This window comes from Maylandia zebra, linkage group LG7, assembly GCF_041146795.1.
Source record: "Maylandia zebra isolate NMK-2024a linkage group LG7, Mzebra_GT3a, whole genome shotgun sequence".
Lineage (NCBI taxonomy): Eukaryota > Metazoa > Chordata > Actinopteri > Cichliformes > Cichlidae > Maylandia > Maylandia zebra.
In genome coordinates this window covers 29,253,459-29,274,229 of record NC_135173.1, presented here as the reverse complement: position 1 = coordinate 29,274,229, position 20,771 = coordinate 29,253,459, and the positions used below count along the sequence as shown (strand labels likewise).

General features: G+C 40.3%; 1 protein-coding gene across 1 annotated transcript; it reads right to left on the bottom strand.

Annotated features, from left to right (window-relative positions):
* Window positions 1–1,213: 1,213 nt before the first annotated feature.
* Window positions 1,214–6,155, bottom strand: rnf224 (ring finger protein 224). The gene is made up of 3 exons (XM_076885490.1): window positions 5,919–6,155; window positions 5,390–5,676; window positions 1,214–1,295 (listed from the first exon to the last, which is right to left on the bottom strand). Exons 1-3 carry the CDS (start codon window positions 6,153–6,155, stop codon window positions 1,214–1,216), a joined length of 606 nt encoding a protein of 201 aa, XP_076741605.1.
* Window positions 6,156–20,771: the final 14,616 nt, after the last annotated feature.

Sequence of the window (20,771 nt, the reverse complement as noted above, 5' to 3'; positions counted from 1 at the left end):
GAGTTGTGTGAGAGTGTGGCAGCAATTGGATGGTGTCCCTTCAGTCAGCGGAGAGCCTGCCGAGCTGTGGCGGCGAAGTCAAACTAAAAATTTATCTTTATTAAATAAAAATGTACAGAATTTATTTACTCAATTTTTATTTTCATCTGAAAGGTTAAAAAAATGAAGGCAGCAGAAATGTTTTGGGAACGTTTGTCGCACCTTATCTTAAGCTCAGGTAAAACATGCTCACAGTTGGTCCTAATTCCTGATCAGTGGCAGAAGTCAGCAGCAGTGTGGTATTAATGGAAGGTGTGTCTGTAATATCAGAGTGATGTTGATGTTAAGAGACAGAAATAAAGAGAGATGATGAGTTTTAGGCTAACATATAAAGGCTAACACATTTATAAAATACAGCGAGGGCCTGAGCTTCCCACCAACTTCTCAGCTGCCCAAACTTTTATTTACTTTGTATTATTAGACTTCTTTTGTGTCTATTATTAGACTCTGAATTACTGTCCAATATTTTGTCACGTTCACTTTTTTATTTGTTTTTTGGGGGTGGGGGTAGATATGTTTAAAAAAAATCACAGTGCACTGGTCAATTTAGAAATATACAGCTTTTTTAAATACCAATTTTCATACCAGATTCCATTTATTTTCTTTTACTTTACTTTGTCATTGTTGAATTGGAAGATGAAGCTTTGCCCCAGTCCAAGGTGCAAAGAACTCTGGAGCAGGTTGTCATCAGGGATGACTCGCTGTATTTATCTTTCCCTCCATCCTGACTAGTCTTCTAGTTCCTGCTGCTGAAAAACATTTCCACAGCATGATGCTGGCACCACCGCTTGGTTTGTACTCATAGTGACACTATCAACCATGGGACAATAGTCAAGTCAAGTTGAGTTTTATTGTCAACCCAATAATATACACTCAAACATACAGTGGGATAAAATATCGTCCTCCTGGATCGAAGGTGCAAAGTGTAAAAAATCTGAAAAAATTTGAATATACATATATATACATATACAACTATACAGAAATAAGATAAGTACAATAGTGTTGTACTCTTAGTTTAAGTAGAAAACAGGAATAAATAAATACAATACACAGAGTCAAACAGTGCAATACCGAATAGTGCAACTATTGGAAGTGAGAGGAGAGTGTTATGCAAAGTGTTATGTAGTCCAAGAAGTGTGTGGAGAAGAGAGTCCAGTGTGGAGGAGCCGGAACGCTATTGGACAATCTCGCCGACCTGCTCCTGATAGTTCAGAGTCCACTTCCGGATGATGGGGTGATGCAGGTCAGCCATGATGCTGATAAGAATCATCAGCCAATAAGAATTAAGGAAGCAGTTACATTACTGTGCAATATCCTAAAACCAGACTGGGAAGAAGATGTAGTATTTTCATCCAGGTAACTCTTAAGCTGATTATATACCAGCCTTTCAAGAACCTCAGCTGAGACACAGAGTTTAAAAATTGGTCTGTAATTATTGACCATTGAAGAATCATTACTTTTCAGTAGCGGGAGTACGAAGGCGCAATTCCACATCTCCAGTAATGTATTCTGTTGTATGGAAAATTAAAAAAATAAAAATCTGACTTAGCTATGATACTTGCAGCCAGGCCCAAGAAGAAAGGAGACAGACTGTCCGGACAGGTTGACTTTTTAGTGTTGAGGTTCTTCAAAGCCTTGCATGCTTCTTCTCCCATAAAAGGTTTAAAGGAAAAAGTATTAGTTATCAGGGCACTGCTAGAAAAGTTGTATGCAAGAATTTTCCCATCCGATACTGTGCTAAACAAAGAACAAGAAGCAACAAAGTTTTTGTTAAAACAATTGAACATTTCAGTTTTGTCTGACACAGGAGTGGAGTCAATAATGAAGTGAGGAGGTAGCTCAGAGGAATGAGAGCTGGCAGAGACTTTATAGTTTGCCAAAATCTCCGGTCATCAGTGGTTAAGGTCAAAAAATAGTCACATTTGGCCATCCCGATGGAGGGAGTAAACCGATTACCCAACTGATGAGTCAGACTTTCTCGTCCAGGCCAGGTTTCTCTGGTTCTCTTATCATGTGTCATGTGACCTGAAAGTCAGCTGACACAAGTTGCGTGTGGGTGTTGAAGCGCTTGGGAAGGGATCTCAAAACTGTTGTAGGTGGTTGACAGTTGTGGTTCAATATTGGCTGTTCCCTCTGTTCAATATCGGCCATTCACATCAGCTTCTTTCATGCCTCATCAATTTCTTTTTCTTTCTTTCTTTCTTTCTTTCTTTCTTTCTTTCTTTCTTTCTTTCTTTCTTTCTTTCTTTCTTTCTTTCTTTAATGCTTTGCTCTATCATCCTGCATTTTTACTGATTTGGTTCACACCATGCTTGACAAAAACATGGATGGTGTATTAGTTGCTCCATTTAAACACAAGCAGGTGTCTGAGAAAAAAAACACTTTATTAATAAAAGATATGTTGGTGTACAGCTGTCGTGCACTTTCATCACTTTGTAGGAGATGTTCAATAGCACACTTTCCTGTACGATCAGAATATACACTACTGTTCAAAAGTTTGGACACACCTTCTCATTCAATGCTTTTTCTTTATTTTACTACTTTCTACATTATAGATACAAACTGAAAAAATCTAATATCTGAAGATATATGGAATTATGTAGCAAAGAAAACATTGATAAATAACTCTAAATATGTTTTATATTTTAGATTCGTGAAAGTAGCCGCCCCCTGCTTTGTTGACAGCACTGCAAACCCTTGGCCTTCTCTCAATGAGCTTCATGATGGAGTCACCTGAAATGGTTTTCATGACACAGGTGTCTTGTCAGGGTTCATCTGTGCCTTCTTGTCCCAACCCCATTACCCCATTGTTGTGCAGAAGTGAGGTTGCTACACAGCTGACAGGCTTATTTAACAACTGTTAGAAATCATATTATAACAAGAACTAATCAGCAAAGTAAAGAGAAATGGCAGTCCATCATTACTTTAAGAACTGAAGGTCAGTCAGTCTGGAAAATTGCTAAATCTTTGAATGTGTCCCCAAGTGCAGTCGCAAAAACCATTAAGCTGTATAATGAAACTGGCTCATATGAGGACCGCCCCAGGGAAAGGAAGACCAAGAGTCACCCCTGCTGCTGAGGATAAATTCCTCTGAGTCACTGGCCTCAGAAATCACAAGTTAACAGCACCTCAGATAAGAGCCCAGATAAATCCAGATAAATGCCACACAGAGTTCCAGTAGCAGACTCATCTCTACATCAACTGTTCAGAGGAGACTGCAGGAACCACTACTAAGGAAAAGCAACAAGCAGAAGAGATTTGTTTGGGTCAAGAAACACAAAGAAAGGACATTAGACCAGTGGAAATCTGTGCTTTGATCTGATGAGTCCAAATTTGAGATCTTTGGTTCCATCCACTGTGTCTTTGTGCGACACAGCAAAGCTGAATGGATGCGCTCTACATGCACGGTTCCCACAATGAAGCATGGAGAAGGTGTGATGGTGCTTTGCTGGTGACAATGTTGGTGGATTTATTCAAAATTGAAGGCACATTGAACCAGCATGGCTACAGCAGAATCCTGCAGCGGCATACCATCCAGTTTGCCTTTAGTTATACCATCATTTATTTTTCAACACGACGATGAACACAAACACACCTCAGGCACATCTCACTGAATGCCTTCAGTTAGAATCTACAATGTAAATAGTTGTGAAAATAAAGAAAAAACATTAAATGAGAAGGTGTGTCCAAACTGCAAGTGTACATGAATGTGTAAAATAGATTAAGTAAAGTGTAGTTAATCCATTCAGGTGTGTGTGTGTGTGTGTGTGTGTGTGTGTGTGTGTGTGTGTGTGTGTGTGTGTGTGTGTGTGTGTGTGTGTGTGTGTGTGTGCTTTCCTTTCTTGTTTAGGAATACAGTCTCTCAGACAGCTGCTCACTTTCACCTCACAAGTTTCTTTCTTAGGAGTTGATCAGCTGATAGGTTTGCAGCACCATTACAGCCCCACCCAGTGGAAGAACACAGCCATTACCACCAATCAGAAGACTCTTTAAATATGCCTGTGTAGGTCTCAGTCATCCAGGTCATCGTAGTCTAAGGAACTTGGAAACAAATCAACTGGACAGGAAGGGAAGGCTCCTTAGAAGACCCTGTGAAACATCGTGGGTCAGCTATTAATTATCTGCAGCTGTATATCAGGCAATACTTACAGATGCATACAATTAGAAATCTTCATTTCTTCATTTCTTCAGTGAGTTCTAAACTTTTTTTTAAACCTCAGAAACTCTAACCTTCTCTGGGAAGATCTTTTTTACCCCAATCACGGATTATTATCATTAGATGGCAGATGTTAATTTGCTGTTTTACTAAAACGTCTGAGGTTGTTTATAGCTTATCTAACTTTTTTGAAATATGCTGACATCAAATTCTAAAAAAAAAAACAACAGATATCTTTTCACATGTTTCATGTGTTCTCAGTAAAATAAAAGCATTCGATGATTGGCAGATCATTGCATTCTGCTTTTATTTACATTTTACAGAGCTCCATTATTTTTAGTAACTACCAGGTCAAACAGCAGAGACAGGTCTATACTTTCATAGTCACTATCCATCCATCAATCCATCATCATCCATCATCCTCTCAGCCATTCTCTATCCATACTTGTACTGCTTGTCTTGTTTGGGGTCCTGGGTAAGCTGGAGTCTAAGCTATCAAGGGGTGAGGGAAGATCACAGGTTAGTGATTCATGCATTTCAATTCAATCCAGTTCAATTCAATGTAACTTTTTTTCAAGGTGCTTTATATTGTAAGGTAAAGACTCTACAATACTACAGAGAAAACAAAGAAAAGCCAACAATTATATGACCTGCTATAAGCGATCAGAAACTGTAACAGGTGATTTCCAGCCTTAAACATAAGGTTTAAGGAGCTCTTCATGCACCAACTTGCATCAGTAAACTTTTACATCCATAGGTACCCAGGATGTTCCTGAGGTCATCTAATCAGGGCCTACTGGCTGTGCATCATACAAGGCTGAGTCAGAGCTTTTGCAATAGTGGCCCCCAGACTCTGGAACGCTCTCCCCCCGAGGTTCAGATCTGTAGACTCAAAGTCACTTTTAAAACACAGCTAAAAAGTCATTTCTTAGGTTTGTGTTTCTGGTTAACTCTTTTTCATGTTCAGGTATTTTGTTGTGAAGCACTTGTTGCCTAGTTACCATGGTAATTAAATTATCTTTAGTTCTTGTTTACCTCTTCACTGGAAACGGTCAAAATATCCCCTTTGATTAAATTGCATTAAGGAGGAACTCAGGGACCAATAAAGAGTGAACTAAACTTTCATCATTGAGCCCTTCTAGCCCCACCAATTGTTGTTAGCCCCGCCCTGGGCAACAGAACCAGCAGCACAACCAATAGGAAAGTGGTGGACAGCAGTTGCCATAGTGATGGAAGCGGGGCTCAGCCAGCCCTCCGTGCGACCAACCATCATCCACAGCCTCCTTCCCCAGCCACAGCTTCCCGTCCTGGGCTGCGTCTGCTGCTGACAGGCCCTCTCTGCGACCGCAGCTCCAGGAGGAGGAGGAGGAGGAGGTGCAGGCCTTCACTCCCAGGAAGGTGGCCAGGTCCAGGTCCAGAGCTGCGGCGCCTCCTCTGGGTGAAGGCGTGTTCTGCCGGCACTGAGGACACGGGATCCACACCTGTGGAGCACAGGGGAGTGACTACAGACACACAACTTCTGTACCAGACCCCTCAACTTTATGTCTGTCTGATTAACCCCTCATCTGCTCATCCCTGACCTCTCAAGTGTGTCAGACATCACCTGTGGACACAGCTCTAATTCAGTCTTTAACTGCTGCTGCTCACATTTGCATGCCTGTTACTCTTCCACGTCCTTCGCTTCTCACAAACTCAGATAAGTGTCTGTGATGTCATCAGTCACCTGTTCGTTGATGACTGTGTTCAGTCTCTTCAGACACGCCTGGCAGAAGGTGTGGCCACAGTGTAGTCGCCTAGGCAGCCGCTTTGCCAGGTCGTAGCTTCCGAAACACACAATGCACACCAGATCCTGCCTCCTCAGTGACATCATTGTCTCCAAGGCAACAGAGACTGGAGGAGGGGGAAGAGGCTGACAGGTGACTTCTTCCTCCTCATCTTCTTCTTTTCTGTCATCAGACATTTTTATCTGATTGAACAAGAAGAAAAGGCCATCCATATTAAACCAATCACAGAATCCACTTGAGCCTCCAGTGTTGGGAAGGTTACTTTTGAAATGTATTCCATTACAGATTACAGAATACATGCCCCAAAATATATTTTGTAACATATTCCGTTACGTTACTCAATGAGTGTAAAGTATTCTGAATACTTTGGATTACTTAATATATTATCATGCTTTTTACAACTACATGAATGTACTATTGCTGTGTGATTTATTACTTTTACTTAAGGTTACTCGCCATACCAACACCAACTAGATTTTTAAATCTTAATATAAATGAGTAACAGTAGGGTGGACATTAGTAAGGCTGCACTTTTTGCAGCGATCTCATATAGAAAACTATTCCGCGCGTATATAAAACAGGTCCGCGGCTCCGAACCGTAAAGGCATAAAACCGTAAAGAGATCTCTGGCTAATACGTTGGGTTCCGTGTTGGGCTTGTAGCCAAAAACTGGATTTACTTTGTTGTCAGGGTCAACTTTGTATATATATATATATATATTATATATTTACATGCTTCCATCTCCTGTTTCTGGTTGGTGACATCTCTTACTTTTCGACTCTTTCTCCTTCCCTCGCGCTCACAGACTCATCACGGGTATGGCAGTCCATTCTCCCTGCAGCACGGACTACACTGCCCATGAGGCTACTTTCTTTAGGGCAATGCCTGTAACACTCTGCCTATTGCCTTCATATTAAATCATTTTTGTGAATAACTTTTTAAAATATTTCTTCACGTCATTATGCGGGCCGCAAGTAGAGGTGACATGGGCCACAGGCATTAGAGCCTCTTAATGCGTGTTTTGTTTGGGTTTCCACCGGCGTGGACACCAAAAATATAGAGTTCATAGCCTTATGAAACAGGAAAATACCGCCGTGTAATCCATTCATTTCAACAAAGTAACTGTATTCTGAATACCATCGTTTAAAACGGTAACTGTAAGGGAATACAGTTACTCGTATTTTGTATTTTAAATAGGTAGTGGCAGTACACGTATTCCGTTACTCCCCAACACTGTGAGCCTAAGAAACACCTGATTTACACCAAAACTTTAGTTTATTTAATGAAGTGTTTGATCTTTGGTTTCTGGTTTCTGAATATTCATTTATTTAGCATTGTTCATGGTGTAGTCTTTGTATTTCTAGTTTCTTGGCTATTTTCTGTAGTTTCTAGGATTTTGATTTTCTTCGGTACCTCTTCTGGGTTCCACGTGTCATGTCTAGTCCCCCATATCTCTATGTTCATGCATCTCCTGTGTCCAGACAGCGTTCCCGTTCTGTCTCCCTAGTCAGTTATGTTCTCATGTCTGTTTCTTCCCCAGTCACAGCGTCAAGTCTGTGTCTTAGTGCGTGTCTCACATTTCCTGTTTTATTTTGACAGTTCCAAGTCCTGCATTCAGTTTTGCTTCCTCCCTGTCTGCTTATGTTAGCTCTCTCCCAGCTGTGTTCCCCATGTGGTTCTACTTCCCTCGCTACCCCTCTGTGTATTTAAGCCCTTTGTCTTCCTCTGCTTGTTGTTGTGTTGTCCCACTAGCTGTGTGTTTCTCGGCTCCCTAGTTTATTGCCAGTTGTTTATTTCTGAGTATTTGGTTATTAGTGCTTCTATGTTTAAATATCGTTATTTCAGCAATGTAGCTGTCTCCCTTAGTTCACTCTTTTGTTTTGAGTCCTGCGTTTGGGTCCTGAACTTGCCTGCCATGCAGCACTCATGGTGACTTTATCTGTTCTGTTATCAGGTTTCTCTTAGTCTCCAGGGTCAGTGAACCAATAAAGATAAAGCAATAAAGGAGAAATACGCTCTCTTTCTCATCCCTGTCAGTACCCTTGTTGTAGCATTTTGGATCAACTGAAGGCTTGTTAGGGAGTTTTTAGGACATCCTGATAATAATGAATTACAGTAGTCCAGCCTAGAAGTAATAAATACATGAACTATTTTTTCAGTGTCACTCTGAGACAGAATCTTTAGTGATATTGTGAAAATCGAAGAAAGCAGTCCCACATATTTGTTTAATATGTACATTGAAGGACATATACTGGGCAAAAACCATGATATGTCACAGGTTACTACTGGCAACAGTAATGCCCTGCAGAATAAGTATCTGGTTAGATACTGTATTTCTATTCTATTTAGGACCGAGTAGAGTAACCTCAGTTTTATCTGAATTTAGAAGCATAAAATTTGAAGATGATCCCATGGTGGTTGGGCTCATCTCTGATGGAGATGAGACAGTGTACAGGGTGGAGGCAGAGAATTTGTCCTGCTGGTGCTCACAAAATAACCTGAAGCTGAACGTCCTTAAAACCAATGAACTCATAATGGACTTCAGGAGGCACAGACAGGTCCACTCCCCTCTCATTATAAATGGTGAACTGGTGGGATCGGTCCCCACGTTCAGGTTTCTGGGCATCTCCACTGTACTCTCCTGGACCCACAACACCATCACCCTTGTGGCTGAACGTCCTCCATGTCCTGAGAAAGAATAACCTGGACTCGAAGCTGCTGCTGGTCTTCTACCGCTCCTCAGTGGAGAGCATGCTCTCCTCATGCCTGGGTGTTTGGTACGCAGGGGCCACGACTTAGAACAGGAAGGCTGCACAGAGGGTAATTAACACCGCCCCAAAAAAAAAAAACCACCAAAAAAAACAACAACCAAAAAACACATTGTCTGCCCTCTGCCACCCCTGGAGGCCATTACCAGATCCTCCTGTCTCAGGAAAACCAGGGCCATCACAGGTGACCCCTAGCACCCCAGCCACAACAGGCATTAGACACATTAGATGTTGTGCAGTTTGCAGTAAATGGTGTGCCAGAGAGTTTGAAATTCCCATTTGTGACTTATTTAAATGTTGTTGGCTTCTTGAAAGTGAAAGTCTTACAAAATGCACATTCCATAAGGCCAGCAAAAAAACCCCAAAAAAACAAAAAACAAAAAAACTCCTGTTCACAACTGTCAGTCAGAAAACTGACACTGTGCCTCTTTGTAACATCCTCAGGCTCCTTTTTCCAGTCATTGATTCTGCTCTGAATATTTCTCCATCTTCTTGTATTAATAGTTCTTCAGAAAGATTTTTGCAGTTTTTTTAATCAATAAGATAAAATGGCTTTGATCTATGATGGCCCTGCCTTCACCTGCTCTTCTGTCTTTGATAAGTTTGAGCCTGTGTTTTGATCAGGTGGAGAAACTATGAAAATGGCCTGATGATCTTGTCTAAATGATGTTGTTTCAGCTCTTTAAAACACTGAAACTGCACATTTAAAAGTGGTGACTCAGCTGTTCTTTTGCTTTTGGATCTGACAGTTTGATACTGTTGACTACAGCATGTTGCTCTCACGAGTGGAGCATTGCACCATTAAGGGCATTCTACTAGAGTGGTTCAGGTCATACCTGTGTGACAGGAGTTTTTCTGTGAACTTTGGAGATTTTACATCTTCATCATTCCCCCTTATTTGTGGAGTTCCTCGGGGATCTATATTGGGGCCAATTTTATTATCTGTTTATATGCTGGCTCTAGGTCTAATTTTCGTAAAATATCAAATTTGTTTCAATTCGTACGCTGATGACACTCAGATCTATCTTCAACTGAAGGGATGGTGTTCTGCTCCACTAGAACCCTTACTTCCGTGCCTGGATAGCCTCCAAATTGCTTAATAAAAACTGAAGTGATAATGTTTGAACCATGTGAGCAATATTTCATATTGATATAAGTTATTTTGTACTCCTGTAAAGCACTTTGATCAACGTTCCTGTTGTAATTACATGTTCGAACTTTAACTGAACAGATTCCACAGACAGACATTTCACACTTTACTTTAAAAACCAGCCCCTTAATACTACTTTTAAACCATTTGTGGAAAACCTCCAAAACCTCCACTGTGCCCTTTTCCTCTGGGCTGACTAAAGCAGCATATATATGCAGAGTGTCACAGTTGGGGAAGCTAACTACATGGAGTGAGGAGGAGGACCCAAGTGCAGACACGCGAGAACAAAAATCTTAACAGAAAGTGAGCTGCTTTTAACAGTACAAAACAAAGGGCAAGGCAAACGAATCCAAAACTAAACATCAACCTGAACTGGGTAAACTAAAATAGAACATGAAAAACCCTGACATGGACATGAACAAAGCTAGACATGAATACATGAAACAACAGATGGCCTGACAATGAATGCATGACAGCAGACCACATGAGTGCACATGAGGTTGACGAGGGAAAAGGAAACACACAGGGGAACACAGCTGACTGGAATAAACATAATGCTGCTACAGGGGAAGTGAAATTAAGCACAATGAACATGGGACACCAGACCTCTTCAGAATAAAACAGGAAACTTAACGCAGACATGGCAATGAGAGCCTGACGACATAGAACACGCAGACATGAAACACATGACAGACTTAGACGCGGACTTAACATGATGGACCGACGAGGAACACAAATGTCTAGCTTTTATTAAAAGCTAGACATTTTAAATAAGAAAGAAAAATATTTCTTTGGCTACGTTCACACTGCAGGTCTTAATGCTCAATTCAGGTTTTTTGATCAAATCCGATGTTTTTGTCTGCTTGTTCACACTACAAATAAAATGCGACAGCAAACGCGCTCTAGTGTGAACGCTCAAAGCGTTGAAAAAAATTCAGTAAGGACATCTCCTGGTTTCATCTTCATGTTTCCCTCTCACCACATATCCAACCCGATATCATGACCAGCAGCTTTTACAGCTGTGGCTCCAGCAAACATCAGCTGATACTAGAAAGTAATATTAAATAAGTTCTAACAACAGCTGATCAAGCTTAAACATGCTGCGGTTTAGTGTGACCTCCGCTGGTTTCCTCTTTCTGGCGCAGAGAGAAAAGTTGATCATTGATCAGTTTCGTGATTGAATTAGCAACTTTCTAGCTGAAGTAGTACGGGACAAATCGCGTTCATTTTCACCTCAACTTTAAAGTATGACCTCGTCGGCTGTAATTGGTCCAGCCCAGAGTCAATCATGACCAACTGGCCAAGCCACCACCATTCATTTATACCGTTTAAAAAAAAAAGAAAAGAAAAAAAAAAAAAAAAGGAACCCTATCGGCCCATAAAAACGAAAAATCACAAGTGGCCCACCGGGCAAATGCCCAGTATGCCCAATAGCCAGTCCAGCCCTGCCAGCCATCGAAGTTGAACTTTCTGTACCATCTGTCCAGCATCCCCTGTTATGGCCAAATGGCCGGTGTGTTGTGGAGTGGACCTAAAAGCAGACTCAGAAGGGAAAGAACTGAACTTTAACAAAAAGCAAGCCATTTATTCAGGCTGGTGGAAAAATACAAAAGCAAATGGCAAAATCAAACAAGAGGAAAAAAAAAACTTGAGCATGAACTCCAGTGACTTTGTCACTGGACACCTGCTCCAGCCTACCATACTGACCTAAAGGTTTGATTGTTGGCAAAGAACACTCCTCTTCGTACTGAGTCAAAAAAGTTGGCTCCGAGTTTCATTGACCCATTTGAAATGGACTCAATGGTCAACCCTGTCACTGCTCAATTGAATTTGCTGAGAAATATGAAGATTCAGTGTCCTTAATATCTCCCAGCTAAAGCCGGTCCAGACCAGTCCATTGTGGGTTAGGGTTAATCACACTCTTGATCTTGTTCTGACAGATGGCATAGAAACTGAACTTTTAATGGCATTTCCTGAAAAGCATTTTTTGGCTGATCATTTCCCAAGAACGTTTACAATACACAGCAGTGAGGAATAGAGGACTAGATGTCATCACAGTAGCACTTTCTGAAAGTGCTGTGATTAGGTTTAAGGATATAATTCACCCATTCTTATCTTCTTTAACACCTTGTGCCAACACAGACCAGATCAGCTACCTGAAAGCTACTCCAACAGAGGTACTTTTTCCACCATGTATGACTCTGGATATTGTAGCTCCTGTGAAAAAGAAAGCCTCAAATCAGAAGTACTAGACTCCCTGGTATAACTCTCAAATGTGCACCTTAAGGCAGATAACTCGTATGCTGGAAAGGAAATGGTGTGGTCATTTAGAAGATCATATTTAGTCTGGAAAAATAGTTTTCTGCTTTACAAAAAAGCCCTCCGTAAAGCTAGACCATCTTACCACTATCATTGTCATCATTTTCTTTAAAATGGAATTTTAGTGGACAGAGAAAGGTCTTCTCTAACATGCAAGGGTGAGTTATTCCATAATTTAGTAGCAACGATAGAAAAGGCCATGTCCCCTCCGAGCTTCCTACCGGATCTCAGTACTTCCAGGAGCAGCTGGTTAGCTTTACTGAGAGACCGGGTGTGTGGGGCTGAAGAAGCTCAGAGAGGCAAGATTGTGAGAACATTTAAAAACAAGAATTTTAAAATGAACTCTAAAACACACAGGCAGCCAGTGCAGTCAGGCCACGACAGGAGTTTCATGCATGCCTGTTAGCAGTCGTACAGCTGCAACTAGTAATGACTAGGGATGGGTACCGGTGTCGCACCGGTTCTGACATAAACTGTAGTAACCAGACCGAAAAGCAGCGCACATTTCGGTGCTTTATTTCGGTGCTTTTTTTTCCTGAGCTGTGATACACTTCTAGCCAATCATTTTACGTTTCCGAGAATAGTAGGCGGGCCCAGGTACGTACGTTCTTTTAGAGCAAACTCAGCAGCCTGCAACAAGTGCTTTAAGCTGATACTGTGATACTGTCAAAGGAGGTAACACCTCAAATCCGATGAAACACCTGGCGACGCATAGCGTTTTTTTTAAAAGCCCAGAAATGCGCCGTATTTGATAGCTTGCTGCGAGACCTCACACCGAGCGCATCTACTGCGGGTGGGTTGCCTGTTATGCAACATCCCCCAAAAACACGAAGAGTAGAGTCCTGGCCCCTAGCCCTGCCAGTGTAGCAGAGATGAGGATGATGATGGCAGCAGCAGCCGTTCTTCTCTGCGTGAGTAGCTAAATGTTGTTCGTGTGTAATTCACGTTGAGTAGGCTAACCACGTTATTACATTAATGCATGTAAGGTGAACTAGCAAACATCATCATAGCTACATGCGGCTGTCTTCTTGTTTGATGGCAGATACTCCCTTCACCCTGGCCAAAAAGGCTAAAATGACCAAAGAAAAAGTGGAAAACAGTTAAACATGAGAGGTTTTTGGACAAAGTTTGTGTTTTTTCCATTGTTTAAGCACTGCTTCCAGCCAAGAGTGATACCATATATGCCCCATAGCTGCAGAAAAGGCTAACATTGTTATCTTTTTACAAAAAACAGCTGAGCATGAGAGGTTTTTGGACCAATTTTGTGTTCTCTATTCTTTAAGCACCGGTTTGAGCACCGTTTGAGCACCGGCACGTTTCAAAAGTACCGATTTGGCACCGGTATCGGATAAAACCTAAACGATACCCATCCCTAGTAATGACTTCATGAACTTCTTTACAAACACTTTTTAACTATTAGAGAAAAAATTACTCATAATTATCTAACGATGTTATGTACAGCTACTTTCAGTAGCACTGATAATTTATTATTTTTCTCTAATCGGTCTTTCTCAGTTACTTTCATTAATTACTTCCTATATAATATTCTATTAGAACGATTAGAGCATGTTGTAGGTTTTACAGGTACTGTATCATATCTAACAGAGTCCAATTTGTTTATGTAAATGGAGAGCCTTCTCACGCTGAGGTTAATTATAGAGTTCCACAGGGTTCAGTGGTAGGACCAGTTCTGTTTACATTATACATGATTCCCTTAGATAGTGTTAACAGAAGGCATAGCATACATTTACCGTATTTTTCAAACCATAAGGCGCACAGGATTATAAGGCGCATTAAGCGAAACAAAACAGTCAGATAAGTCAAACTTTACTCAACTCGTTCTTCTTGCTTCCTCCACTTCCTTACCATTGATTCATTAATGTTGAGTTCTCTCGAAGCTGCTCTAGTCTCATGTTGTCTCAGTATATTAATGACTAACCTCGTATTGTGGATGGATTATCTCAGTTGTTCTCCTGACTGACGTTTGGTCTTTTTACAGCATCCTGCCATGCGATTGCATTTGTTTCTAACCATCGGGAACTTTCATGTTAAATTTTATCGAGTGGAAAAAGTTAGCTTCACTGTGTTTGTTATGCTAACATAGCTGTGTCGCTAGCGATCAGTAGCACATCATTATATACCAGCTAGCCCAACTTCAGTAACCCTAAAAAAAAGTCACTGCTGTTTAGTTTTCTGTCTTCATTTATGTCGAGTCGAGAGTGATAGCAGAGCTGTACGTTTAAATTTTTCAGAAATCTTACTCAGAACATGCAATATCATGTTTAGGTGGAAAATAGCAAGCCAACTTCCTGCTAACATGTAACTCAGTTAAATTTAATAAATTCTGTTTTCATGGATGCCTGGATGTTAAACTTAATTGTTACACCTGGTAAAGCAGCAACACCGATAAATTTATTAAAGATGAAAGAATTTAGACAGTTTTTAACTCTCAGTGATGCCGCAGTGTTCGTTTGACTTTGGGACCGTCGTTTGACAGATTTGAGCGCCATGTTTCACATAAAATCGGTTTGAGGTCAGTAAGCACAACCAGAATTCATACATAAGGCGCACTGTCAATTTTTGAGAAAATTAAAGGATTTTAAGTGCACCTTAAAGTACGGAAAATACGGTACACTGCTTTGCAGATGACATTCAACTTTATCTATTCATGAAGCCAGATAACACACACCAATTAGACTGCAGGAATGTTTTAAAGACAAAAAGGGGCCTGGGTGACCTCTAACTTTCTGCTTCTAAATTCAGATAAAACTGAGGTCATGATTCTCAGCCCTGAAAATCTTAGAAATATGGCATCTAACCAGATTCTTACTCTGGCATATATTGACATATTTTTGCATAATATCTCTAAAATTAGAAACATCCTGGCTCTAGTTCATGCATTTATAACTTCTAGGCTGGACTACTGTAATTCTTTATTATCAGGATTTCCTAACAACTCCCTGAAAAGCCTTCAGTTAATCCAAAATGCTGCAGCAAGAGTACTGAGAGGGACTAGAGAGAGTGTATATTACTCCCATACTGGCTTCCCTTCATCTGTTAAATTTAGAATCAAATTTAAAATTCTGCTCTTCAAATAGAGGGTCTTAAATAATCAGACCCCATCTTATCTTAATGACCTTATAGTACCATATCACCCCAAATCAGCTTGCTTTAGACTGCTCAAGTTAAACTCTTTAAATTATATTCCCATCTGCACTGACTGTGTCACAGTCTGGCTGTGGCAGACTGTAAGGAGTGAAGAAGGTGGACCCAAGTGCGGACACACAAAATAACAAAACATATTATTAACTGAAAAACGAGCCGTTTATTAAAGGCTGGATTTAGTTTTCCCCCTTTCTAAATCATAATCTAAACTGGCTGAGCGAAACATAACAAAACCCTGGAACACGGACATAGACATACAGACCTGGCATGAATGCATAATCATGGAGACTAGATAGAATAACAGATGCTCAAACAAAAAATGAATGAACACACAGAGACTAAAAGCACACAGGAGCTGATCATGGGAAGTGGAAACACATGGGAAAACAGCTGACACAAATGAACATAACGATGTCACAGAGGAAGAGTAAAACTAAACACAACGAACATAGAAACACAAGACCTCTTCAAAGTAAAACAGGAAACATGAGACGCAGACGTGGCAATACAATCTTGACAACCTGAAATCACAGACAAGAAATACATTAGACTAACCAGAAGACGTAAGTGTAACATAGCTAGATTAAACTTGAGGCAACTAAATAATTAACCTCGAACATTATCTTCAAAATATAGCAAAAGAGATCAAAACCAAATGAGAGCACTGGGTCACAGACCAGACCCTGACAGACTGTGTGAAAGTTAAACTTCAAGCGCTCACAATGACCACGTGTGATAACTGTATTTCATCACATCATGATTATCAAGACTGAGTGTATAACTCATACCTCCAGCAAAAGGTCAAAGTTGCAAACCACACCTGAGTACACCACACGCTCTCTGCATCATCATCACAGTTTTAATTCTAGACATCAGGGTACCAACGCTGGCTGCTCCTCTACAGATCTATCACACCGATGCTTTCATCCACTCACAGAAACCAGGTTCAGTCTTAGACTGTGAATGTTGCTATAAAACTAAAACTGAGCAGACCTGAAAAATACATTTGCATATCCTCTGTACTTACGATAAGGGCTCAAAAATCAAAACCCTATTTTTGGGTTTATTTGCATTTCACCTCCTACGTTCTGATTGATTGGAACAGAAACCCACCTGGTTTTACCTTTTCCAGATTTTGTCCTTCACATCTTCTCCTTTTCCTCTTTTATTTTTTTGTCTTTATCTCTTTAATCCTCTTATTTTCTCTCTGGTGTTGTTCTTCAGTTCTTCTGTTGTCTCTTATTGGTTTGTATCTTCCTCGTGTTGTTTTACTTTTTTTATTCCTGTTTCTTAAGCTTTCTCTTGTTGTTCTCTCTGCTCCTTTATTTGGTCTTTGTGTCAATTTTACTCCTTCCTCAGAGACAGACTCGTCTTTATCAATAATTCATCCTGTTTGGTGTCGACTCGCAGCTCTCTCAGAGTCAAATAACACACCAATCTTAAAAGCATAAAACATGAAGACTGCACAGCTGTTTAAATCAGTATTCATTAGTTACACAGTGAAAATAAACACATAGAAAATATAACAGGTCAAATCTAAAAACTCATCAGTAAGTACTGACAGTGAAAATAAAAACTAGTTTCAGGAAAGAGACAAACTGAAACTTCTTACATGAAAAAACCCAACAATTTCACCTGTAACCTGATCAGCCAATAGTAAGTAAAGTAAGTAAAATTTATTTATATAGCACTTTTTAAGACAAAAACGCTGTTACAAAGTGCTTCACATGAAGACATGTCAAACAAACAATATAGCAACATAGAGGAAATATAAAAGCATATCAAACAAGCAATAGTACAATATAAATACAATAGAAAGTACAACTATTTTCTGGTTTCTGTGTCAACCTATCAGGTTACAGCTCAGTATAAACTAAGGTCGCCTAGCAACAGAGAGAGTGAGCAAGAGAGAAAGAGTTGGAGATGAGAGGAGGAGCCACATAAGAAGGATGAGCCTGAGGAGGAGGAGGCAGCTGGTGTACAGAGGAGTGTTTATGTTTCACCTGCAGTTTTTTGTTCTGATCCCCTGTCTGCACACCTTTAGGGCCACATGAATTTTTCTCTGAGTGAGAAAAACGCTGCACACACACAGAGAGATACTTGTAACTTCAGCCAGACAGAAAAAAACATACGACCAGAGTTCTTTTCAGAGCAACCTGTTTCCTGTGAGCAGGTTTGGAGTGCCCCCTGCAGGTCTCTCTGGGTTTGACATCTCATCGGTCACATTCTGATGTTACAGGAAACAATACCACTGTCTCAACTCAGCAGCTCATTCAGAGGTTCAGAGAGAAACTGGAACTGTGTGAGTGTGTGAGTAAATCTAGTGAAGGTGAGGAGCTCACCTGACTGATCACCGGACTCCTTCTTTCACTGTTTCCTCTTCTTTGTTCATCTCAGAGAGAAACTAAAGTGACTTTTCTATATATATCTGATGCTCAGACTGGACTTCCTGTTTTAGCATTAGCCCTGAGGTGACTCTGAGAGACCTCAGGATCATAGCCCAGCATTTCAGACCCTCACTTGCAGATCGATAGAAAAGATGCGATTCTAACAGGGGATTGTGGCTACAGGTTTAGAGTAGATTAAATCCACCTGGGTGTCACCTGAATGCTGCTTCAAATAAACAAGGCAGGAAACTCCTTACACACTCTAATTAGGCCTAACTATTTCACATCAGATTTAAATGAGTTTCATGAATGTTTTAAACTCTTAAATTTGGGGTTAAATTCAAACTTAAACTCAGACTGGGCCCTCATTGAACTTTGGCTCCTTTGGTCCAACTGTCCTTTTTTGTGTGTTTTTCTAACACTTCTACCGTCTTTGGTGAACATATAAAGCTCTGTGAATAGCACGTTGTTTTTAATAGGGAAACACCGTACAGGAAAGTGTGACTGCAATACAGAAGAAGAAACAATAGAACATGTTTTAATGCATTGTCAGAAATATGATGCTGAAAGAAGACAATTGATCAAAAAGCTTGGTGATATGAAAAGTGAAACTGGACTTATTTACTTTTGCAAATATGTGATGTCTTGATAAACCGAGAAGATATTTGAAGTTTACATTGAAGCTAGATATTGAAGCTACATTCTCGCCTGAAAATATGTTAAAAGTTTTTTTTGTGACCCAGAAAGAGAAATATTTCAAACTCTTAAGCCGTGCTCCTCTGCCATTGCCACGTTTGAAAAGTATTTTGATGCTTGTATAAAAATATTATAAATAATAATTTAATTAATAAAGTATTGACAAGACTAATAAGAGTAATATTACAACTAAGTAGCTGCCGTCATTGTTGGAAACTGGAATTGGTTGGGCCGTGCTATGAATTCTGGGATAGGTTGGGCCACGAAGGATACACCCGACCCATCCTTCAAATTTGGGGAAATGAAGGACGCATTTGTCAGCTGCATTTGGAGCAGCCTTTGAATTGGGACAGCCTTCGTCGTGTCGCTGTGACGTAACCGGCCTTCAAATGCGGCCTCCGATGGATGCAGCCCCTGAGTTGAGACACAGCCGTAGGCAACGTGACACACTTAACTTGGAATACACTAAGGTAAGAAACACAAAGATGAGACTAAGGGAACAGGATGTAAACTAATAATCCTAAAGTCTTTTATGACTAAATTAAAAATCTCAAATAATATAGTAGGGAACTAAAAAGAAATTGAAAAACTTCTAAACACAAGGAAATCAATCGTAATTAAATTAGAATCAATAGAAACAAGCCCACTTCTTCAAATCAAAACAATAATGAATTAACAAGATTCAAAACATGAAACACTGGGTAAGAGACTCAGAACCATGAAAAAAATACATTTTTGAGTTATGGTATTAATTAAACAAGAAAACTATTCAATACCTATGTCTGGCAGGTCTGAAAATATTGAGGCCTGGGTGTGGAAGTGAAACCTATCTCGGTTTTCCAAAAAATATGTTTAATTGCCATAAATTTATGATTTATCAAGAGGGGCAATCACTTTTTAGACTGTTCTTTCTCCTTTTTCCCCTTAATAGCTGAATTCATTATTTAAAAACTGTATTTTGTTTTTACTCAGGACAATCTGAAGGTGAAGCTTCAGTGAAAATAACTGTGGAGAGAATTCAGTGGATAACCTGCCTGCTCCTCTGCAAATGTCACTCTGGAAATTCTGCCTTACAATACTACCTGTTTATCCTCTTTGCCTGCAATAAAACCTAATATTTCATCCCAACGTCCTGTTTGAGTCCAGGTCAGAGTCAGGTGTAACAAATGTCTTCCATTACCTGAAAAGTAACAACAATTATCGATTTTCTTCCTCTTACCCAGGGCAGGGGCAGCAGAGGCCCTCCCTCTCCCCAGCCACATCCTCCAGCTTATCTGGGGGAACACTGGGGCTTTCTCAGGCCAGCTGACAGATATAATATCTCCAGCGTGTCCTAGGTCTGCCTTTGTCCAGGAATGTCTAGCTCCTTTCAGTGCGGAGGACTCGTGGCTCTACTCTGAGCCCCTTCCGGATGGCTGAGCTCTACACCTTACCACACTGAGGGTCCAAACCACATCATCTGCAAAAAGCAGAAATTAGACTCTGAGGCCACCAAAGTGGAAGCCTTTATCCACCTGCCAATGCCTAGAAATTCTGTCCATAAAACTATGAACAGAATCTGCGACAAAGGGCAGCTCTGAGTCCAACACCCACCGGAAATGAGTCCGACTTACTGCCTGTGATGCGGACTAAGCTCCTGCACTCCTGCAACAGTTGTACATGGATCGAATGGCCCATAGCATGAGGGCATTCGCCCATACTTTTGAAGCATCCCCCACAGGACACTCCAAGGGACACAGTCGAATGACCTGTTTCCCAACCTGAAGGCATGCTCTCATTCCCTTTCATAGAGAATTCGTATACATCTTCTCCTTAAAATTCATGAAAGGGTCCAAAGGTTCAATTTTCAGGGACACTTTTGAAAAATATAAACTAAATGTTAATTCCTAGCACATTTCATCCCATTTTATTTGATAATTTATTTTTATTATTATGATTTTTTAATATATCTAATTTGATTATTGTCAGTATATACTGTTGTATCTTTCTTTCTGCTTTGTTTCATCTGCACTTGTCTGCTTGTAACACTGATTATGAATGATGTACTGTACTGTGCCATGTTTTTGTTATTCAATAAATGCATTACAAACCCCCCCAAAACTCACTGCACACATGCAGCATGATCCGTGCACATCTGCCAATTCATGCACCCATGCTTGATGATGTAAGTGAACGAAAAGAAAGCCAAGTATTTTTAGAGATTTGTACCAACAGGAAGCTCTGAAAGTGAAAAAGATGTTTGTAAGTCAAATGATTGCTGTTTACTCAGGTTTAGATTCAGACATTTTAAAATAATTTACATCTTCA